Genomic DNA, 25434 nt, shown 5'->3' on the forward strand with positions numbered 1-25434 from the left:
TGTCATCCCCATGATTTGTCATATCTGAACACCTACCCTAACATCAGGCTGGGATGCTATTAACTGATTTCCTAAAATTGAGTCTATCAGTGCTATTCTATAACAAGATGGTGCTCTCACTTGGAGAGCAATTCACAGTCAGTATTTTTATAAGTAGTTTTCATGAAAATGTGATATGTCTGGTGACATTCTCCTATAAATGAATATTTTCTAACTATGACTCCTTTACATTTCATTGGACAATCATCAAAACGAAAGCAAGTTTGCTGGATGAAAGTTTTATTATAGATAGCAAAACACATATGACTTTTTCACAATAACTTCTTGAACCCAAAGCTACAGTTACAATTGGGTCTATAGAAATTTTTAGTTTAGAGGGGCAATGAACAAAAGATTCAAATACTGCCATTACAAAGCACATATGAAATATCATATATAACTCATAAACTGGGCATATGCCCAACTTATAATTCATGCCACTGAATCCCACCTGCGTGGAGAATCACCCTACACTTCAGAAGGCCACCTGAAGACAAACTTGTAAAGGAGATTTGTGCTATATGTAGAAATCAAATTGTTTTTTAAAGAGAGAAAGAGATGGCTAAACATTCATTAATGACGAGCCACTCTCACTCAGAAAAATATCACCAAAAATGCCACGTGAGGCTCTTTGGTGTATGTCTGCTCTGAAGTGGAATAAAGAGAAGAACTATTCAGTCTCTGTAGTCATCACAACAGGCAGTGACTAAGAAAGGGAATGTTTAGAAACTCCTGATAACATGACTTATTTCTAATCCCCTGATAAGTTCTCACATACTTGAACTATGATTGGTAAAAATAAAATTAAATAAAAGTTTGGTCTCCAGTGAGTTGCTCACAAAACACGAATGAGGTCTAGGGTTATCCGCGATCGGGGAAGATCAATATTGATCACTTTAACTTCCACTCTCTCGCCAGGGCCCAGGCCAAGACTCCTCCTCTTCTTCACTTTAGAAAGTTTTGCTTCTGTAACATTTCGGATAGGAATCAGCCCTGACTTGCCCACTCCTATATCCACAAAAATCCCAAAGAGAGTAGCATTCTCAACTTTTCCAGTGAGAATTGTCCCAACATTCAGATCTTCTAGGCAGACTATGCTCCTCTTGAAGTCAGGTTTATCAAAATCTTTAAGGAAAAGGGGGGAAAAAAGACAAAATCAAAATCAGTCACAGTGCTGTATTTCTTAGTCATAATATTTATCAGTCAATAAGGATTTTCTGGGTACTCACTAATATGCCTAATCCTACATTAAGTACCATGAGGAATCTGAAAGGACCAGAAACTGTCCTTAGTTAATTACAATCTAACTGGGAGAGAGGACAGACATAAACACGTAAAACAATTTGAAGAAACTTATTAAAAATCACACCAATACAATACCAAGTAAGTTAAAAAAAAAGTTGAAAAACCATAGAGTCATTTACTACTAGCTGTTATAAGGAAATCAGAGAAAGCAGGAAGTGCCAAAGCAGAGGCAGAAATAGAATTCCAGAATCCTGGGAGACAGTGACTCTGCTGGGACAGTTGGTTGATTTTTGCTCTCTGAAGGAAGATACTGTGTGTGTGGACTTATCCTACAAGCCTTTTACCTTCTGGGAAGTGGTTGAGATTGGTTTTAAACTCCACAGGTGGACTATGAGAGTTAAACCATTACTCCCCTTATTGGATCTATATCTGTTCTTGTGTATTTCTGCTACTGTTGTGATTTCTACAGGATTCCTGCCAAACCCAGAGGACAACTGTCTGTGAGCCATCTCTCTTTTGACCCAGTGGACCTGTGTATCTTCAGCCTTCTCTTACTCTGAATTCTAGCAAGGAGGTGGGGGAGGGGGATTTTGGTTAAGGAGATAGTACAGGTACTGGGATCTGTAGGTAGAGATTCAGTGTAGTTATCTATTCAAACCTATTGGATTTTGGTGGGAGGAATTAGTTTTTATACCCAGTTAGATCATCCCACTCCCCTTCCCCTCCCTGTCCTAGTTTAAATAAACCCTGTGTCACATCAGTGTGGTAACTTGTCAGTTTCTCTCTGGAAGCCTTCCCAAACCTGAGGACTTCTGATAACTGGCCCTAAGGACTGTATCATCTAAGGATTTAGAAATCTACCCAACCTTACCAACATACTTATTTTTTTATTTCAGAACTGAAGGGCAGAGAAGAACATGATTTTTGTTTAATGATATCACAACACTGATTACACGCCAAGGAGAATATAGAAGAGTTGATTGGAGGCTGTCTATCCACAGAATTTTTTAACTCATCCATCTATTCACATATTTTGATTATCTCCTATGTTTTACAAGGACAGGACCTATAACACTTAGGAGGTATTGTCAAGGATATAAAAATGAAGATGATGCTTTTGCAGAATCTGCTTGATTAGGAAAACAATAACTGTGTCATAACACGAATGAAAGTCTCACAAACATAGAGATCAATGGAATGGTTTCCAGAAAATGTCATTGTATTTATACAATCATTGTGACCTATCCTTGACTATTTAGACTGCATTATTCTTATCTCTTCAAAGGGCCAGAACTAGAATTAGGAAGATCTGACTTAAAATCCTGCCTCAAACACTTACTGGATAAGTATGCCTCAGTTTCCTCACCTATAAAATGGTGTTAATAATTACATTTATCTCCTATGGTTATGATGATGATATTTATAAAGAGCTTTACAAACCTTAAAGAAATTTAGTCATATTTCTTTAAGGTTTGTAAAGTGAGGTTGAACTGATATCAAGCTGGCTCTTTGTGAGTAAATTCTCAGGTAAAAAGGACTGAAGGGGGCAGTTAGGTGGCCAGGTTTAGAAATGCAAAGTTCTAGGCTTAAATCTAGCTTCAGACACTTCCTAGCTGTGTGAGCCTAGGCAAGTCATTTAACCCCCATTGCCTAGCCCTTAGCACTCTTCTGCCTTAGAACCAAAACTTCTAAGTTGGAAGGTAAGGGTTTAAAAACAAACAAACAAACAAACAAACAAACACTGAATATGGAAGGAGGCTGGAACTAATGGCTGAAATGAGGTTTGTGGCTTACAAGTGAATTGTTTTTTCCCTTGGTTTTCTTTTTTAGGATTGTCAAGCATTTTCTATGGCAATAAAGAACACAATCTATATTCAAAACTCCCACTTCCACCATCTCATTTTTACTCCCTCTCCCTTCTCATCTCATTCTCCTCCAGAGTTGTCATGCTCCATCCTGACAGCTCATTGAAGTCATCTTTGACATTTGCCTCAGCAAGCAGTTAGACAGCTCTTTTCTTATTCCCCAATCAATTCTCCCCATTCCTCCAACCAATCATAACACTAAAAGAAAATTCAGACACACACACACACACACACACACACACACGTGTGAAAAATCTTTTTTCACATTACAAAAAACCTCTGAAATTTGGATTCTGTATGATATATAATTCTGCAGAGCAAGAATGTACCTTACTACTTGATGGTGATATGGTGAATTCCAAGAGGAAGAAACCTGTTGTAGTATCACACTGAAAAAAAGGCCATGTCCATGCAAAGTAAAACCACACAGAGGATCAGGTCTAAGGATGAGATTGGCTGTCAAGCCCCATAGGAATTGTTCATTGCTTGAATGCTCCTTTCTCTTCCCTTACTTGCAGTCAACCAGCTGCTTCAGATTCCCCAAGGGTTCCTGATCAGCTGCTTAGTTTAATTTTTGCATGGAAAATCAGAGTCAGGAACTACTTAACATGTTCCTGAAGATAGCTTGGGCCATGGGGACAACTGAAAATTCTTCTTAAAAAGTCTGTAACATCAACATTTTAACACTTTTGACAGAACAGACAAGGTTGTATCCTGCCCCTCTAAGTAACTTGTGGTATACTCAGTTATAAATACTATAAATAGTATCTATCAAGAGTGTTAATCTAGATGGAGTTGATTGCCTTGAAAATCAACTGAAAAATGCCTAAGGAAAATGAGAAAAGGTTTAGGAGAAAATGACTGTGGCCCTGGGAAAAAGTACTTTTGAGAAAACTGAAAATACGGGGGAAAAAAGAAAATGTAAATAATGTAATAACTCCAAATTCTGATTGGCTATTCACTCTACAAAGAGTAGAATGCCATCAACCCTTAAGAGACTATGGTATTCACAAATTTGTTTAAAAAAAAAAAAAATCGGGGCATTTAGGTGAGTAGTGAGTAGTGCCAGGATTGAGGATGAAAAATTCTGAATTTAAATATGGCCTCAGACATTTCCTAGATATGTGACCCTGGGCAAGTCACTTAATTCCAATTGCCTAGCCTTTACCACTCTTCTGCCTTGAAACCAATATTAGTATCAATTCTAAGAAGGTTTAAAAAAAACAAAAAGAAAAATCACCACTTGGTGATGAGCTATTCAGAACTTAGTGAGGCTGGCCCAGGAACAAACGCTCCCCAAAGCCAGGCCTTCCCAGCTTTATAGGACCTGAAAGAACTGCAGGCAGTAAGTCTACTGAGGACCCACAGGCACCTCCACACATGCCACAATGAAGTGCAAGACAACTTCAGAGCAGGACTTGAATGGAAGAATAGAGAAATCTTTCAACTTTTTAAAGTCATAAATCTGTAAAATGAAGGGGTGGAGCTAAATGAATGCTTAGTTCCTTTCCAGCTCTAAATCTTATAGACACATTAACCATGAAAATCATAACTATTGGTGATCTGCAGACACTTTGGAAACTATGGTTAGGTCAACTTGCTTGTGGGCACTCTTCTCCCTTACTATGGCTGTTAAGAATGCTCTCATTACTTGGGGTGAAAGTAAGAGCAGTATGAACCAGGAGAAAATAGAGGAATACTATCTAAATTCTTCAGGTCCATTTTGACTACTCCAAGTAAAGGATCTCAAGGCTGTGATGTAGAGATTGGATTCATTGCTCACATGTGAAGAGGGCATCTTCTATTGAACCTGATTGACTGCTTCCTGTTACCTGCATCGGATATAACAGTTCATAGACTAATGGATGCTAATTTTGGAATCACATTGGTTTGTCTTGATTCTTTCCCTGAATTTATTTTAATTTTCTTATTGATTTTCCTATTATCTTTTAATAGAATAATTAATTTTTTTCCCTTTTTTCTCATTTTGTGTACTTAAGTACATATAATCACTTAATCCAAGAGTCCTTTTCTCCAATTTTTATAGCTGTTGGGGTAGTTAATAAAATTTCAATGGGCCATCCCATGAAGGCTGGGTTGCCCCAGTGCGATGGAAGTTCTTTATATACACCTTGTCTCCTGGGTTCAGGTCATGAAGTGAAAAGTCTATTGGTCCTGCTTGTACTGCAGTTCCAGATTCATGGAGTTCACGCAGTCTGTGTTGCAATTCCTGTATATAGGAAGCAATAGAAGTATCTCCTCCTAATAGTGATGTATAGGCAGGAGAAAAAGGCTTAGCCTGTATAGGTAGATGTCCAAAAAGCATCTCATATGGTGAGATGTGTAGATCTCCCCTGGGCCTGCTTCTAAGATAAAATAGAGCTAGAGGGAGAATTTCAGGCCATTTTAGATGTGTCTCAGTACATAATTTGCCGATCATAGTTTTAATTTCTCTGTTCATCCGTTCAACTTGGCCTGAACTCTGGGGGTGATATGGTACATGGAATTTGGGAGTTATCCCTAAACAGGAATATATTTCAGATAAAACTGAATCGGTAAATTGACTTCCCCTGTCCGAGTCAATACGTGCAGGCAGGCCAAAACGAGGAATGATTTCTTTTAAAAATACCTTGGCAACAAAGGCTGATGTGGCTCGGGCAGTAGGAAATGCTTCCAGCCACCTGATCAGTTGATCCACTATGACTAGACAGAATTTATATTGTCTAGCCTTTGGCATTGTTATGAAATCAATTTGTAGGTGCTCAAAAAGTGTGTATGCCAATGGATGCTCACCAAAAGCCTTGCCACAAAAGGTGTGTTGGTTATATGCTTAGCAGGTAGGGCAAGCTGCACACACTTTAGAGGCTATAGTGGTTATGCCAGGAGCTATCCATAGTCTCTTAACAGAGTCCACGATGCCCTGGGTACCAAAATGACCATTTTTATGAATAGATTGGCAAATTTGGCGATAAAAGTGTCTAGGGAGCAGGGGTTTTCCTTCAGAGGACATCCATACTCCATTTATCTGTTTAGCTTTAAATTTCTGCTTCCATTTTGTTACTTCCTTCTCATCATAGGAAAGTGATAAATTTAAATCATCAGTGGTTGTTAATGTTAAAATTCAGGCCCTTCTATAGCTGCTAGCTTTGCAGCAGTATCTGTTTGGTTATTTCCCCTAGAGACAGGGTCAGTGCCATCTGTATGGGCAGAGCAATGAACTACAGCTAGGGCTTTGGGTAGTTGGAGAGCAGAAAGAACTTCATTAATAATTTTTGCATTAGCTATAGATTTTCCAGCTGAGGTTAAAAATCCTCTCTGGAGCCATAACATACCCACTGCATGACATATTCCAAATGCATATCTATAATCTGTATAAATTGTTGCCCTTCTATCTTTGGCAATTATACATGCATGTTTTATTAAGGCTATGAGTTCTGCGGCTTGAGCACTTAGATTTGAGGGCAGTGAAGCTGACCATACAGTGTCAAATTTTGCGACTACAGCAGCTCCAGTGTAGTGTATGCCATTCCTCATAAAAGAACCATCAGTAAATAAAATTAGATCAGGGTTTTCTAAAGGAGTGTCCAGGAGATTGTCTTGAGGCTTTTCAGCCATGTACACTAGTGTTTCACAATTATGTAAAGGTTCTTCTGAAACTGGTAAATCAGGAAGCAATGTGGCAGGATTTAGAGTTGTACAACGTTTTAAAGTAATATTTTTATTATTTAGCAAGGTTATTTCATACCTTGTAATTCTCTGATCAGAAAATGATCTATGTCTTAGCAGTAATGCTTACACCTCATGTGGGCACATAATTGTTAATGGGCATCCCAATACTAGATCAACAGTTTTTGTCACTAACAGAGCTGTGGCAGCTACGCCTCTAAGACATGGTGGTGCACCTGCAGCTATTGGGTCCAGCTGAGCTGAATAATGAGCAATTGGACACTGGTAAGGTCCCAAAGTTTGGGTTAAAACACCTGAAGCTACCCCTCTACGCTCATGTACATATAAAGTAAATGGTTTGTTATAATCTGGGATGCCTAGAGCAGGGGCAGACAAAATAGCTTGTTTTAAATTTGATAGAGCTAGCTTGTGCTCTGGCTCTATTTTAAGTGGTTCAGGGACTGAATCTCTTGTTAGTGCTATAAGGGGTTTAGTAATTTCCCCATAGCAAGGGATCCACTGTCTACAAAAACCTGTTGCTCCCAAGATTGCTCTTAAGTGTTTTTTAGTGGTAGGATCACTCAATTTTTGAATATTTTCAATGTGCTTAGGGGATATATATCGTGCACCAGCTGTCAAGATGAACCCCAAATACTCTACTCTGGGGAGACACCACTGAACTTTTCCTTTTGATATCTTATGCCCTCTTTTATGTAATTCTAAAAGAAGATGTTTACTCTCCTCTTGGCATGTTTTAGCATCTGGTGAAGCTAGGAGCAAGTCATCCACATATTTAATTAATTTATTATTTTTAAATGTTATATTATCCGTATCTTGGCTCAAAATCTGTGCAAAAATGGATGAACTTTTGCAATATCCCTGGGGAAGACGGGCCCAGGACCACTGAGAATTATTCCAGGTAAAGGCAAATATATGTCTGGAATTCTCATGGATAGGAATTGAGAAAAAGGCTGAGCACAGGTCCACGACTGTAAAGTAAGTGGCTGTACTGGGAATAGAAGAAATAATTGTGTTTGGGTTTGAAACCACAGGGTGTCGCTTTATAACATGATTCTTTATAGCCCTTAAATCTTGAACAAATCGATATTGGGGTTTTCCATCTGGGCCTACTTTTGGCTTCTTAACAGGTAGAATAGGTGTATTATATTCTGACTTGCATGGGATAATTCCTTGCTCAATTAATGAATTTATGACTGGGGTGATTCCCTCAGTGGCTTCTTTTGATAAGGGGTACTGAGGAATGGAGGGAGCTGGCCCTCCTCTTGTTCTAATCTGAACAGGAACACCTGATTTAAGTAGGCCTACATCAGTAGAGGATGTGGCCCATAGAGACTCCGGGATATCATCTGGGATTTCAAAAGTGGGAGGCTCCTTTACTTCCTGCTCTTCTGAAAGAAGTACAGAGAGTAAGTTTAAAGAGTCCTCTGGCAATTCCAGTGACATAGAACCATCTGGATTGCAAATTATTGTGGCTTTAAGTTTACATAACAGATCCCTTCCCAGTAAATTTGTGGGGGATCCAGGCATTAAAAGAAAGGAGTGTTCGATCGATAAAGGTCTGAGACTTACCATACGAGGAGAAAGTTTTGGGACCCTTTGAGGTGTTCCTGATACCCCTACTACATTTAGAGAGTCAATAGAATTACAGTTTTCATCTGGCTTGCTCACCAGTACTGATCTTGAAGCCCCAGTGTCCAGCAAACAATCGTAATATGAATTTCCCACTTTTAGGGTTACATGAGGTTCTTTACTATTTGGGGGGCAATGTATGGGGATAGTAGGCATTAAAACATCAGGGTCTGGAAAGTCAAAGGTTTCCCTTTTTGATTCCAAAACCTTCAACCTGTCCCCCCCCCCCCATGCACCTTCATAAAGATGCTTGGGCTAGCACCCTGATTAATTCGGGGGCGAGCTCCACTTAAGATATAGTGTTGTGGGGTCATTTGGTATGAGTTATCATCATCCTGAGATTTATTTCTAGCATTTCTATCATACCTAAAATTACTATTCCTGGAATTATCATTATTATTATTGTTATTCCTGTTCCTGCTGTTATTCCTATAGTTATCTCTCGGCTGGGTATTATTTCTGATTAATCTTAAGAGATTCCTACAGTCCATCATCTTATGGCCCTTCCTTGTACAGAAATGACAGATAACAGACTGATAGTTAGATTCTTGGAGAGGGGCTATAATTTCTCCTTTAATTTTTAGTTTTTCTTTTATCATTTTGAGTTCTGCTTTTAAAGTATCCATTGAGTCAGTCTCTTTCTCATGTTCTTGTGCTTGGCCCCTAAAAACATAGGATGTTACTTTCCTTAATTCCCCAAGGCTCATAGTTTCCCAGTTTGGGCAGTTAGTGTTAAAATAGTCTCTGACTATTTTGCAGGAATTCTTTACAAATTGACTACGTACATGTTTAATATCCCGTTCCATGTCTAAATCAAGGCTCAAATATATTTCTGCAACCTCAATCAGCCTGTCCATAAAGTTTGAGGGAGTTTCATGGGCAAGTTGTTTGGTTTCCTCGAATTTTTCCCAGGTGAAACTAAAGGCCAGCTAACTGGGTTACTTTCAGGGCCCCCGTTTGGTCTCACCCGTCTTGCAGCTTTATATCAATCGCAGTTCCAAAGCGAGCTGTGAGAAAGCTGACTTAGGGGATAGTTATAAAGTGAAGAAGAATTCAAGAAAATTTAAGAAGATTGAGGATATCTCATCCCTTTGTGATTGCCAAATTGTAAGAGGGAGATTTTAGGTATTTTATAGATATATATTTAAAATGTGGTCGCCAGGAATCAACAATTCAGATTGATTCCATAATTAAATAGACTGAAGTCAGGATCGGGTTTAAGGTAGTTTATTTACAATTGGGAAGGTAAGAGATAGGAAAATAGAGATAGGGAGAGGCTAGTCCAGGCCTGGAGAGGCCTGGATGGAGAGAGAGGGTTAAAAGGCTAATTAAACTAGGCTACAAGCCACAAGACCTTAGAAATCAGAGAGGCTATAAGCCTACTTAAGGCAGAGTTTGGAAATGCCAAGGTAGGCCAAGGAAGTCAGCCTAACTTACCCACATGACAATTCAGAGTAGAAGCATTCTGAGGTCTCAGCCGAGCACCTTCAGCACCAAGTCCAAAGCCGGAACTCCCTCACTAGCTTGTAACCCACATATTTAAAGATATAGTGTCTCTCATCATTTCCTGTGGGCCCACCTCTAATTCAAGTGGACCAATGGCAGCCTCTACACTGATTTGGACTGCTCAAAGGGCAGTCCCTTGTTCTTGATTTGATCTTATTGTCACATGTGATTAACTATCTCCCCTCCCCAACTAAGGGAGGTGGGGATGATATAATCTAGATGCCTAGGGTAAGTAGATTTTTGACTATGAATGGGTTAGAGTTAATTTCATTTACACAGGAACTGGTACTTAGTACTGATTCTAAGACAGAATGGAAGAGTTTTTTAAAAAAATATCCACCAGTGAACAAGCATTTATTAAGCATCTACTACATGTCAGGCACTGTGATAGGCACCAGGGATACAAAGACAAAAATGAAATAATCTATGCCCTCAAGCAGCTTACACTACAAGAGGTATATAATGCAGATATAAAATAAATACAAAATAACTGGAGGGGGGATGAGGAAAGACTTTTCTTGGAAGGTGTCATCTGAGCAGCACTTTGAAAGAGACAGATGCAATTCTAAGAGATAGAAGTAAAGAAGGGAAAGCATTCCAGGTATGGAGGACAGTGAGAGCAAGGATGTGGAGAGGCAGTATCCCACATGAGGAATAAGAAGGCCAGTTTGGGTGTACAGTAGAGTTGGTTAGTCAACAAGTATCTAAGCATTTACTATGACTATATGCCAACCACTGTTAATGCCAAGGATAAAAGAAGGGCAAAAACAGTCTTTGCTTTAAGACCTCCCATTCTAATGGGAAGACAAGATATTAACAAATAGGTGGCATATATGAGATATTTACAGAGTAGATGGAAAGCAGTCTGTGAGAGGAAACCATTAAAAGTAGGGGCAGGGATAGACTAGGAAAGGTTTCTTGGGGAAGGTAAGATCTGAACTTAATCTTGAAGGAAATCAGGGAAACAAAGAGGTATAGATGAGGGGAAGAAAATTCTAGGCCTGTGGGACAGCCTGTGTAAAAGCACGAAGACAAAAGATGGAGCTTTTTTCTCTAGGAATAACAGTTTGGCCATTGTTGCTCGAATGAAGAGTCAAGTATAACAACAGAAAAGGAAGGGGATGGGTTATAAAAAGCTTTAAATGTCATAAAGGGGATGGAGGTGTTGTTAAAAAAATCTTGGTTCAGGCCTGCCCTATTCAATGAGGCAACTCCAGGAAAGGCAGAAATGTTTTCTGAGCATACTGAGGCAGCAAGCAGTTGGCTGTGGCCAGTGAGGCTTTCTAATTGTTCTGCTGCTCTTATGGGACAGGTGGAAACAACTTCCAGAGGCAAAACTAGGTTGACTGGTAGAGTATAAGAAGGAGATGGGATTAGTGCGACCTCAGCTCCTCCTCCATTACAGTAGTGCCTGCCCAAGGAGTTTCCAGATCACCACATCCTGTAGGCTGGCTGACCTGATGGGGTGACAAGGTTTAAACATGGGGTCACTCAGATTGACTCTGCACAAGTGGCTGAGTGCACAGCAATTCTATTTACATAATCTAAATTGGGCCATCTGTGTTAACCAAGGTACCAGGGAACCACTGCAGCTCAATGAGCAGGGGAGCAGCCTATAGGAGGAAGAGATAAGTAGGTTGGATCCAGCTTGTGAAAGACTTTAAAAGATAAACAGAGGAGCTTATATTTGATTTGAGAGGAAAGAGGGAGCCATTGGACTATATTAAGTGAGAAAGTGAAATGAATGAACTTGAACTTAAAAAATATTATTTTGGGAGTTGAAGTAGAGAGATCAATGAGAAGGCTACTGAAGTAGTCTAGTAGAGAGGTTGTGAGGGTTTGAATTAGAATGTATGTGAATAGCTATAAGGGGAGAGATGAAAGCAATACAGCGAAAATAAAAAGAAGATTTGACAACTGATCTGATACGTGAAGTGAGGGAGAGGTAAGGAGTGAAGCACCATGCCAAGGTTGTAAAACCTAAGTGCCTGGAAGAATGGTAGTAGGGAAGTTCAAAAAGACATTAGTTTTGTGCGGTTTGAGTTCAGTTTTAGACAGGTTTGAGTCTGAGATGCCATTAGACACCCTGTTGATGGACAAATGAAAAAATGTGAAAGTGATGAAACATGAAAGTATGAAAAAGTAATGCAAAATGAGAATATAAGTATTTACAATATTTACCCCTTACCTGTTCGGAAGTCAAAGCTTTCAGGTTGACTCAGACCATCTATGATGATTTGTAGTGTAGGTACTATTGTTCCCAACCTTTTAGCAATATCTTCTATTTCTTCCTTTTGAAGAAGTGAATTTATTTTTTGTTGTATTTCTGGCTTTCCAATTTCACAGAGGTTGCCACCAATTAGAGATAAAAATCTTCAATGGTAAAAAAAAAAATCCTTTAATATTTTTACCCAGGATCATTAAATTTCCTTCATCATTTACTCCTTTATTTTCACTTACCTCTGAAATGTGCATAGGTCAACATATATATTAAATACTTGGTGATCAATTACTGGTGTGTCCTAAACTGTGCTAGATGTTGTAGACTAAATTTTAATTCAATCTTCCTACATTTTCTCTACCTGACCATCTCAGTCATTGGTTTAAAAAAAAATCTTATGTGGCATAGTAAATAGTGTTTTACTTGCATCCAGGAAGGCATAGGTTTATTAAATTCTGACTCAGACACTTATTACTTGTGTAACCCTGGGAAGTCTCTTAACTTTTCCTAATCTATTTCCTCATCCAAAAAAGGGAGATAATAAATAGGACCTACCTCACATGGTGGTTGTTGTAAGGATCAAATGAGGAAATGGGCATAGAGAGTTTTGCAAACGATAAAACCATTATGGTGGTGCTATTTATAGCTCATGCTTTCAAAACCCTCTAAGTAGGAAAACTGGTTGTAAGCTAAATTAATCAGTCAGGGTGGAGGGAGGAGATAAAGAAGGAGAAGAATTAACTACATGAAAACCAAACTAATGTGTTATATACACTCAACTTTATTATTATATAATATATAGCATGATAGTGCCTATATGACAGTAAAACTAGTCCCTTTTTACAAAATGATGAGGAAATCACCAGTGTACTTACTTTAAAACATTATTCTCAAATGGCATCAATAGCCATCAAAATTAGGTCCTCTGTATTAACTATGTTCGTTGTTAAGAAAATAAAAATAATTTCCTTTAATTATGATTCCACAAGGGTGGGGAGTAAAGAAAGTGCAATGATTAAGCAATAGCTACAAAATAATTACTTACCTATTAACATTACCAACAAATATCAACAATATATGATAAAGTAAATACACTTTCACTATGCTTACCACTTCCCTTTGGTTTTTGGCTATATCTTAATTGCTCAGCCTCTGAAGCTCAGCAATGAATTGATATATGTATTTTATATTAATGATCCTGAAATGCATTTTATACCTAAACATTTAGCTATGGCTTACTTCTTTGAAATTCCCAGTATTGGTATTCAGGAATGGTTGAGTAATAAGAGTCCAGATCTGTGATCCTATTAATGTAGGGAATTCCTAACACTTCCATTGATGTAGATGGGCAACTCATTGGACAGGATTAGGGAGTTGTCTACAGACACTGAAAGACTATTAAACAGCTTTTGCTCACGATCACAACAGAAAGTCAGAAACAAGTTTGAACCCATGTTTCCCATTTTAAGGTCATTCCTCCAGTCATTATGTTGGACAATATGATATTTTTTAGATATCTGAATTTTACTTTACATGATTACTTTACATGGCACTTACTTAAAAATTTCAACTTGGAAATCAGGCAGATTGTGATATCTTCAAATCCTTTCTTTCCTAACTAAAAGAAGCTACAGCAACACAGAAGTTTAAAAAAACCCCCACAGAAACTTAATGGGAACCCAGTGTTCAGTATGGCCCTTTGGACAGGTTGCAGTAACACTGCTAAGGGGTTGTTTTTTATTTCAAATCTGTGATGCTGTATCTTACTGGAAGAGACCTTCTTTCAGTTTCCAGAAGTGGCTGTTATTCTCCTACATAGGAGAGAACATTCCAAATTTGCCACTTAAAAACTGGCAAACTGTCTAAGGTCAAAATTTCTTCGGGTTTTACCCTATCCACCATGGGAATAAAATCAGCTTTTTCAAAAGAAAAATAATTACAAATATCTTTCCCTTAAAACACTTAGCATTCAGAGCTTTAAGTTGTTTAACTAGTGAACTAATGAAGTAGACAAGGAAATTTTTTTAAAATGTCACTTGGGATTCTGATTTAAGAGAAGAAAGTCCAAACTTCTTACCCTTTCAGCTTTTATCTCCCACTAGTCCTATTGACATGGATTCTGCTTTAGTCAAATTGGACTACTAGTCATTTTCTAAACACACAATGTGTTTTCCTTTGTTCATGTTAATTCTTTTTGTTCAGAATTTTTTCTGACATATTTGATTGATGAATACCTATCCTCATCCCCCCCCACAAAGTTTCCATTAATATATACTTACATATGTGTGCATATGCATGCTGACCCACCCCAACCCACCCACACACACTCTGATCCTCTTCTTTACTTTCCCATTGGACCTTACTGTACTTTCTTTTGTGTAATCCCACTGTGCCAGGCCCGGAGTCAGGAAGACCCAAGTTCAAATCCAGCCTCAGACACTAATAGCTGTGTGACCCTAGGCAAACCACTTTCCCCTATTTTTCTCAGTTTCCTCATCTGTAAAATGAGCTGGAGAAAGAAATGCAAAATCATTCCAGTATCTCTGCCAAGAAATCCTCACATGGGGTCACAAAGAATTGGACATGACTGAAACAACTGATTATCACCATAGCATTTTGACTGTACTTTTCCAATAGCATTTTTATCTCACTGTATTATAGATGCTTATATGCCTTAACTTCTCCACTGGATAAGAAAAATTCTCATATTTCAGACTCTAGTACCTAGAACAGAAGGCACTGAATCTTTGTTGACCTGAAGGGAAATTAGTAATCTGAGAGGAAAAGAAGGTGTGTTGGAGGAGAGATTGTGTGCATGCGTGCCTGTGTGTGTGAGAGTGCATGTCAGAGTGTATATGTGTGTATGTCTCTCTCTGTCTCTCTCTGTCCCTCTATGTGTGTGTCTCTCTCTGTCCCTCTGTGTGTGTGTGTGTGTGTGTGTCTGTGTGTGTGTCTGTCTGTCTGTCTCTCTCTCTATGCACAGAATCTCCACAGCACAGCTGAGGATAGTTGCTAACTGTTGGTGCTGATGAATGGACTGTGCCATGAAAACTTGTCCCAGAGACAGGAAACAGCTGTCTGAGTTCTGACTGACATGGCAGATGTAATGAGACAATCTTTACCAACAACCAACTTCCTTATTCAGCTTTCTAAATAATCCATGCATTGCTGACCAGGCTTCCCTGGCATCCACCCTGTTTTATTAAACTACAACTGGATGGCTATTAGCTGAAAACTTTTCAAATACTCTGGTTGTTTCCCCTTATCCACAGCCTAACTGTGTGTCCCATGTTTCCTAAAACAAAGTTGTATTCACATTTTAAGTCTCTGACAAAGAGGAATATTTTATTACTAACAAATGTGACTAAAGAGAAGTATTCAACTACATTGCACAAGAACTAGTAATCCAGTGGAGACAGCACTAAAGTGAGAGCAGGCAGACCTGGTTTTCTGCATCAATTATGTCTTTCATTTGCTTGGCCACATGGGTATGAATAATTCATTTGGCCTCTGGGGCACAGTTTTTTACCCACAAAATGAGGATGGAATACCTGCCCACAAACGAGGATGATCCTCCACAACTGGGGGTCACATTACCTTTCCACCCTTACCTCCTTCCATGCAGTTAAATATGCAAAATACTATTTATCTTCTGAACACCTACTGCACCATCTAGCCTCTAGGCTTTTGCTTACAGAACAACCTCATTTTATGTGCCCAGTACAGTCCAAGGTCCTTCATGTAAGTTAAAAATGGTATATAATATTGAACCTTATTATTTAATTACTATTTCTTATATGAACATAACTAGGTTCTTTATGACTTTTCTTAGGTTTATCAGAGCTGCCAGCACCACTACTCTAGTGCTTTGCGGTCATTATTAATAACTAAATAGTGGTAATGAAATAAAGAGAAGCACTACTTTGACATGACTTGTTACAAGTGAGAATTCCAGACAAAGACTGGTATGGGGAGGCTAATATTTGGCATAAAACAATGTAATGACTCACATTAATGCTTGTTAAAGCCAGAACTGAGTGCAATTGGGCAAATTGCTGCAAGACTTTACACTGCTTGGGAGAAAGATGTGGATTTAGCACATAATTAAAAATGTTGATTTTATATATTTTTCTGACTTTATTTTTTCGAACTGCCAATCACATATATTTGAATTTGCTGGATTTGTATAAAGCAAGCTCCTACAGTATTCCCAAGGCTAGTAACATTCTCCTTCACCACCTTACCTATTGAATTCCTATCCCATCCTTTAAAGCCTAATCCCAAGAAACCTCCTCTAATGAAAGTAATCTCTGATCCTTTCCCAACCCCTGCTTCCTCCCACCAAAGTGAGTACAAAGTACCTACGTGGTACTTCCCAGGAGTTAAATCCAGAACACTTCCATACTTCTAATGTACCTTTCTACCATGATTATATAATATTGTATATTATACATTTGTTTGTGTCACTCTCCCAAAAAGTAAGCAGAAGGTATGAGGGCAGGAAGTACGTCTTCTCCAAATGTTTAAGTTCCTTAGAACTTAGCACAGTGATCTACACATTGCAAAAACTTTGATATAATTTCTGCAACTGTTTTTTGAAAATGACTACACCAAAGTAGATGTTAACTGAATGGAAACGGGCTAAAGAAATCTTGGTAACTGAGTACAATTGAATAGAGCTCTGCAGTAGGAAGTGATGAAGATGAAGAATATACAAGAAGCACAGGAATGCTTATGAATTGATGCAAAGTAAAAAAAAAAAAAAAGAATTGGGAAAATAGCATACACAGTGATTATAGCAATGCAAATGCAAAAGAAATCTCTATCCTCAGCCTACCATTGCCCAGAAAAAAGACACCAGACTGGATGTTGTATAATTATAATGACCAAGCTTGGTTCCAAAGAAGAGAAGAGAAAATGCCCTTCCCTCTTCACCTGCTTTGTAGAGGGCTGGGGCTGGGCTAAGGCTCTAACATACTCTGTCAAAATCAGCTCAGGTATTGGCTAGCTTGGCTGAACTTCCTTTTTCTTTAATTTTCCCTATTCTTTGTTATAAGGGGCAGGGTTTCTTAATAAGTCTGTGAATTTTATAACTGCATTTCAAATATAGTTGGTTTTCTTTGAAATCCTATGAGTTTAGTTTAGGCATTTAAAAATATTCTTTTGAGAAGGGTTCTAAAGGTATTCCCAGATGGTTGTCCAAGGGGCTATGACATTAACAAAGTTAAGAGTGCCTAGGTTTGAGCCATCTGAGCCACTGATGAGGATGGTATATGGTTTTTTAAAAGAAGGCAATGTAAAAATATAAGATATAAATAAAAAAGTAATACAACCACGGTAAGAAAATGGCTAAACCAACAATGTGAAATTACCAAAATGACTTGGGCACTGCTGCTTTGTATTATTGAGTTGTCTGTGGCCTTAACTCTCAGGGCTGGGCAGCAATTTTAAAGTGCTGTCAGGCCACATATAAATCCTTCATTATCAGTCTAGAAGCTGCTTCAAAGGCAAAAATTTCCCCACACACTGAATAAGTATTAGCTTCAGTATCAGAGAGACTTAATACAGCACGCTAACTGGGATTTTTCTGGCTTTGTGCAAGGAACTAGATGCTACCAGTCATTTCCACATTTTAGAAATGTTTATAGTGGTTACAGATGTGTGTGTGGGGAGGATGGAGGGGAGTAGCCTGGTTAAGCTGTGTGCATACTTTATAAATCATTTTCACTCTTACCCAAAGAAAGCCTTAGGGCACTTGCCACAAAAATCAATAAAAAACACCAAGCTGGGGTCAGTCCTCATGCTGTATATTGATCCCCTCTATTTTGATATGGTATTTGCTGAGAACAAAGTTAAATGCTTTTTTATTTAGAAAGCTTTGATAAAAATAAAACAAGGTTGGATGAGTAGGAAAATGGCAATCAAATTCAGAGGGAATGGAATCATAAAGTAAACTGGGTATAGATATTATCCAAAAAATGGTCAACCTTAATCTTGCTGGATTTTCAAGTATATTAAATATACCTCCCTAGTATGGTGCCATGCCCATTTAATATCTCCTATTGCACTGATTATGGATATCACTTACAGACACTGAGTTTTGATTGTAGGAATATGCATTGTTAGTGAGGTTCAATACAAATTTTAGGAACTGGTTATGAAATTTCCAGCCATTGCAAATCAAGAAGGTTCATGTTCCCAATCTTCAAAATGAAGTGTCAATTAAAAACTATTACCTTCAAGGCTTGGAACATAAAATGTTAAGTGACAAATAGAGATAATAGTTAATAGCAGTTAAAAACATATACATACATATAGAAACTTATACATACATATAAACATAAATAAAATATGCTAAGTATTGGCTCCAAGGCAGAATAGTAAGAGTTAGGCAATTGGAGTTAAGTGACTTGCCCAGGGTCACACAGCTAAGAGTGTCTGAGAATAGATCTGAACTCTGGACCTCTCATCTCTCATTCTGGCTCTCTATCCACTGAGCTACCCAGCTGCCCCAAACAACTATATTTTTTAAAAATTTAATTAAAAATTAAGTGATACCATTAAAAAAACTGACTATATTATTACCATCATAAATTAATGGCAATTTCTCTTCATACATGGGTAAATTTCACCAAAGAAATAACCACATAGTCCATTTTAAGTGGAATATTTTTCTAAAGTCAGTTAAGTCAAACTTATTTGTGCCACTGAATCTCAACAGTTTTTTTCACCTACGAAGTCATGCTGAGCCACTCATGTTTTTTATTTAATACATAATTTCATCCATCTTACTTAAAAGTTAGAAAGTAGCATAAATGCAACAAATAAGCACATCATGTTCTTTTAGCAACACATCTGTACAAAGTTAAAACACAGACCTCATGATTGAAGATCATGACTACTTTCAAACACAATTCCAAATAATCAGAAATGACTAATATTTTTCATAAGGAGCTTATGTTTTTCTTTTTATAGAGTATAAGAAATTTTATACAAGATACAGTAATTTTCTAAAACTTTGTAAGACTTCAGATGTAGTCACTTTTATGTAATAATTTCCAGCAACATCATTTAGGAACTGAGAGGCCTGGGTTTGTTACATTAAAGCAACATGATATGCCACAGAACGAATAGTGATGCAACATAATCACTTTAAAAATAACTTAATATTAGCATGTGCCTTGTGAGTGAAACAAATATGATTTTAAGTCCCAAACAGAAAGAGACATGCTACAAGGAAAGTACTTTCAGTTGTCTTTATTCACTCTAAACATTTTTAAAGTGTCCTATCACAGTTGATTTTTATACTTGTTTTAATCAATTTTAGAGTAATTATATCACATCACCAAAAAGAAAAATGTAAAATTCAATATTTTAAGTATGCATCTGAAAGCTGTAATTCCTACTAAAAATTAGCGTGAGCATCCAATGATAAGAAAATCAACCTCAAACAATCAACTTTTTGAGAAGAAATCAGATTTTAAAAACATAGTTCTAGGGGCATACTTTTTCTGCAAGAAATGAAATGTATATTTAATATTCACATTACTTCTAATTGTTAATATTTTATTCTCAATACCAACTACTCTTATTTTAAAAAACAAATGTGAATATTTAGTACTGAACAAGTCAACTAAATTTGCATAATATTCATATTTAAAATAATTATACCTACTACTTTTCTGAAACTATTCCTTTAAAGAAAAAAGACACAAGACATCTCTAATGGCATGCAGTGTTTTGTAAATCTTAAAGCACTATAATTCATATGAATGATTATTGCTAGTAATACTAGTAATATGAAAAAGGGATAGCACACCAAGGCAAAGAATGAAAATCAAATAAAGGGAACAACAAATGGCCAGTTGCGGTCCAGTGGATAAATTGCTGGGCTTGGGGTCAGAAACATTCCTCTCTGAGTTCAAATTCAGCCTCAGATACTTACTAGATTTGTGACCCTGGGCAAATCACTTAACCCTTTCTGCCTCAGTTTCTCATCTGTAAAATGAACTGGAGAAGGAAATGACAAACCACTCTAGTATCTTCATCAAGAAAACCCCAAATGGAGACATGAATAGTCAGATATGACTGAAATGAATGAAAACTTTAAAGATCAAATTGATCTAGAGTTGGGAACACTATCATGTCTGCATAGGCAAGCTATTATAATATTGTATGACTTTCTGTCTTACAATGCAAACTGTGTATATCTGGTTTCTAGAAAAATACCAGAGATATGAATTCAAGTGTGGCAAAAGGGTAAAAAATTTTTACAGCTGATTCTTTCTGTGCTTTACAAATGAAATAAATTTAGGTAATTATTAGACAAATATTCAAATGAAATTAAAGGAATAGCACTTTCTCCAAAACATCTGTAGTTTTTGTGGTCACATCAAAAGGACAGCAATGCTAATTGCCATTTTCATCACTGTCGACAAATCACAGCAAACTTCTGTCCTCTTTGTTATAGCAAATTGTTGTGACACATGCAAATTTTTAGTGAGGCAGAGACAAGCATGATTTAAAATGATAATATATCAGGGGTAAGGATTGGAGGTACATATCCATAAAACTGAAAAATAATAGAGAGCCAGATGCAGAAAAGTTTTAAATGATTTTTCTCAGTACATCATTAAGAACATAAAGCTAAAGCAGTTAATTCTCAACAAGGAATTGCAGCTGATTTATTTCTATATAAAGCAAGCTAGGTTGAGCAGCTAGGTGGTGCAGTGGATAGAGTGCTGGAAAAGACTCACCTTCCTGAGATCAAATCTGGCCTCAGGCACTTACTTAGCTGTGTGACCCTGGACAAGTCACTTAATTCTATTTGCCTCAGTCCTCATCTATAAAATGAGCTGGGGAAAAAAAATGAGCTGGAGAAGGAAATGGAAAACGATTCCAGCATCTTTGCCAAGAAAACCCTATATGGATCATAAAAAATTGGAAATGATTGAAATGACTGAACAAAAAAGCAAACTAACCCAAAATTTATTAAGACTCTGCATATGGGGCAATGGATAGATTCTAATGACTAAGTTCTGATAAGATGGTTTTTTAAAAGTAATAGTTTTGGGGTAGGTAAGCTGTTAATATTATCAGTTGGTACTGAAATGTCTTCTGAGGGCCTCATTCTAAATACAAAGAAATATAAAGCATATTTTATATTTAGTATAGCAGTATAAAATAGCCATGAAGAGTAGCAGGAGAGAAGCTGTCATGGATTAGGCATTGCAGTCTTTGTCTTCCAAATTACTTAGTTTATGAGCATGAGACTATTACCTGCTTCTAACTTCTGAAGAGCCTACTAAATGTTTCCTTCTTTTTCTAAGCTCTGTTACATATGCACAGAAACTAGATACTCTTGGCATGCTGCATTAATTGTATGCTGGGCCATATACTATAGGAAGCTGTTTTTATGTTCACTGTTTTGAAAAACTTAGTATTTGGTATCAATTTTGTAGGAAAATGTGCTGCTTAGAATTCCCAAGAACTTTTAGTTCTTAATTATGACTTTTCTTAAGACACTGCCTTGTTCAAAACTTTTGCAACTCCTCTTCCAAAACTGCTTTCAGAGCACCCTAGGAAAATGAGTCTCATTACTTAATAGTCACATCTTGCTTTCAATAAAAAAATATCATCTAGAACAATCATCCATCCTTTGTTATGACTGATTTTAGGATATTTTGGGGAAAAAATTAACCCTCAAAGAATGAGGATTTTTCATCACTGAGGATGTGGTCAAAACAATGAGATAAGTTTAGATAGCAATTCCAAACACAGGTTCTAGAAATATTTTGAGCAATGGCTATATAATGAAAGAAGTGTATAGCTTCCCAAGGTGGTTATTATGAAACGCATAGTGGTTGTTTAGAAACAGAATTTCTGTGTGCATGTGGGAATTTAAAAATTGGTCTCATTTCTTTATGGTCATAATATATATCCTGGATATATCTTTAAGATCAGAATACAAAATGGGATCTCAAGGATACAATTTTAAAGGATGACACTTGCTTACAAGCACAAGTTTTATTTGTTAAAAAAAAAATACTTTTATTACCTCTTTGTACACACCTCTGATAGCCAAATGAGAGATGTCCAAATGTGAGACCAGAAAAGTTAAAATTGCAACATGTCAATTTTCATTAGTTCTCCTGCTCTAAGGGATTTACAATTCAGGCAGAAGATTTAAGTCCCAGCTGAAAACTGGCATCCAGAGTTACCGCCTGGGAGCAATTTATTATTATTCTTTTTTGGGGAAAAAAGTTTGTTTGGTTCTTAGGTTACAGAATAAGAGTTGGATAAAATTAAGTTAGTGGTTTCAAAGGCTATGGAACTTCTACAGCTCAAAAACATTGTGTTTAGAACTAATATAATTTAATTTGCTGGCTGTAAAGCCATAATGTGGATTAGTGGCTGTGAATATTTAGAAGAGGAGGACAAATCAAAAAACCCTGTTCAGAAACACAGGCTAGTGATGGTAAAGCTGAAATTAAATGGCTCTGGAACTACAGAAGTGTGTATAAAATGAATGGATCATCTCCTTAGAAGTGTCACATTTTTAATATGATGGCAAAGAAGTGACTCACATTCACAATGCAAAAATATTGGAGAATAAAGCCAAGAATCTAGACCACCTGTCTCTTCAGTTTCTGATGTCTTTATAGTTATTAGTCTACTTTGCAAGAGAAAATGGGGGATGATTAGTAGCTATCTCTTAGAAAGTCCAAGACGTTACTTTGTTATTAACTGGGAACAAAAAACAAATCCCACAATCACAGTTATTGGTACCTTAATCAAATAGGCTTGGCCTGAATGTGGCATCTTTCCACTGAAGAGGCAAACTTTAATAAAGTTATTTAAGTCTCTTACTGAAGATTATATTATTGCTACAAGGTTTAACAATGGCTACTTTAGAAAATGATACTATCTGGAAGGTTTAGAATGTTGGCTATTGATTGATAGATATGGCAGTGACATGGAATGATGATTAAGAACTGTTTCTGTGCCAAGTGAAGGATAAATGTTATTTAAAAAAGAGAAAACAAGATCAATTTTCCCATAGTAAAGATCCTGATTGTCTTAGGACCATCTATCGTCTCTGACCAGTAAACTAGGCTCCTAGAAAAGTCTGGTCTTTGGGTGGGAATGGGAAGATATTACTGGGAGAATCATATCATCCTAAAATCACTTTCCTATCTATAGATGGGGCAGAATAGGTTCAGATTATGTAATGGCTGATAAATAGCATTTTATGATCTATCTAGTACTTCATATACATTAGCAAATTTGACCTTCAAAATGATTTGATAAAGAATGCCATAGTTTCTTGCACATTATTGACAATAAACACTCACTGGATTGGTTTGCATTGGGTAGTCAAATATTCAAATAGATTTGTGACCCCCATCTACTTGGATCTTCCCTCCAATGAATTACATTGCAAACTATTCTGTACCATTCTGGGTCATGTCCTCCCATAAATTCTCCATGGGCATCAAGTCAGGGTGTTTGAGGTCTTCTTTGCTTCATCCTGATACTTCCAAGATACCAGTGGAGTATTCCAGCCATGTTGTTTTTTATCCTCATACTAACCACGAAACCAGCTCATCATATTCATTTATATAGTTCACTGATGACCTCCTTTAGTCTAGTTCCTTCCTAAAGTTCCTTGTTATATTTTGTTGTCATTTTCCCGTATTTCAGACACCTCTCCATTGTTCTCTGGATAGAAATGAAGTCTCAAGATGAGAATGGCATAATTGTCAAAGGCAGAATTTGAGACCAAGTCTTTCCTGATTCCACATCTTGTACTTTTGTTCCTCATTATACTATGCTAATGTTCTATGACTACATCTTATGCATGAGATGTTGCCCTCTGCCTTCTTTATTCTCCCAAAATTCAGTTTGCTGAACTTTAGGGAAGAGAAAAAAGAAAAACTTAGGTCCCTAGCTTTCCTTTGCTTTCATTAGCTTGGAGCAGAGGAGCACAGAATTTCATTCATGACACTAAGATGTTTCATCTAGCTGTTGGGATAATTCTTTTAAATCATGAAACCCTGATAAACAACTAAGGGATAATGAGCTTCCAAGTAATTCACTGCTATTCAAAATTAAGGGTAAATAAAATAAGTCTCATGACATATCTTTATCTGATTCATACAAATGGCCATGCAACAGCCATTTGGGCATTTCTGAATATTTGCACAATACAATTTCCTTCTAGAGTCCTATTATTTTAACTTCAGTTTCTAGAATTCAAATGATAAACAATTAAATCTTATTACTTGTATCCTGAACTGCTGAGAGTCAGGAAAACCAAAGTTGAAGCTGATGCTTGGTTGCAGCAATAAGTGTTGAGTGACAGACTTGACATTAAATTTCCTGGCCTTTGTCAAGTTATATCAAGAGCATAGCACAACTTTCCAGCTTAACTATCTGGAGTGAATCAAATCCTTAACACAGCAGATTCTTTGGAAAAGTGCCAGGTCTCGCTGCAACATGTACAAATCAGTGTAATCTGCAACACAATGCATGATCTCCTGGCACTTTATTCAAGCAATAGGAGAAATCTGATGCTTGCCTCTGGCTGTCATAGCCAGCCAAAATATTATTTCACAAATAGGGAAGGAATTTTTTGGGGAAAGGTAACCCCTGGGAAGAAAACACTGGGCCTCACTTTTCTGTTACAAAAATAGCTTTTTTACTAACTGTTCAAAATATACAGCACAGCCATAGTCAAATAAGGGTTTAATAAAAACTTTAGCATAATGACGGAGTACATTGATTGTCCTTCCTTGAGCATCTGAGGGCTTGTTGTCCTAGACTATAAATCTGGGTTGAATGGGACTCTAGACACAATGTTACATGGAGGTGAGTATTTAAAAAAGAAAGATCTTTGATACTGAGGAGGTAACATATTCCTGGCAGGTCCAAGAATTCTTTCAAGCCAAAAGTGCTCCAATCAGTATATGAAAATAGATATCCTCTGGAAAGTCAGGTTAGGAAACAACATAAGATTGGGAAACTCTAGACTATTTTTTTCTGATGTATTTTAATTATACTAAGGAAAAAAATAGGAACAAAAAAAAGGGACAGAGATACGTCTATTGCTCAGGGTGGATATATCAGAGGGAAGGTAAAAGTATTTGATTCATAGTTGGATTGTGTCTTTTCTGTTAACAATTACCTGTGAACAGGAAAAATGACCAAGAGTCATTGACATGATGCTTAAGATAGGAAGAG

General features: G+C 37.1%; 1 protein-coding gene across 1 annotated transcript in view; it reads right to left on the reverse strand.

Moving 5' to 3' along the window:
- Nucleotides 1-262: 262 nt before the first annotated feature.
- SRBD1 (S1 RNA binding domain 1) overlaps nucleotides 263-25434 on the reverse strand; it is a 337404-nt gene continuing 312232 nt past the window's right edge. The window contains exons 21-22 of the mRNA XM_044663288.1: nucleotides 12160-12344; nucleotides 263-1164 (exon numbers count right to left, since the gene is read on the reverse strand). Coding sequence (XP_044519223.1) covers nucleotides 875-1164; nucleotides 12160-12344 — 475 coding nt within the window. The 3' untranslated portion in view covers nucleotides 263-874. The remainder of the gene's footprint in view (nucleotides 1165-12159; nucleotides 12345-25434) is intronic.

Source organism: Gracilinanus agilis, chromosome 2, assembly GCF_016433145.1.
Source record: "Gracilinanus agilis isolate LMUSP501 chromosome 2, AgileGrace, whole genome shotgun sequence".
NCBI lineage: Eukaryota > Metazoa > Chordata > Mammalia > Didelphimorphia > Didelphidae > Gracilinanus > Gracilinanus agilis.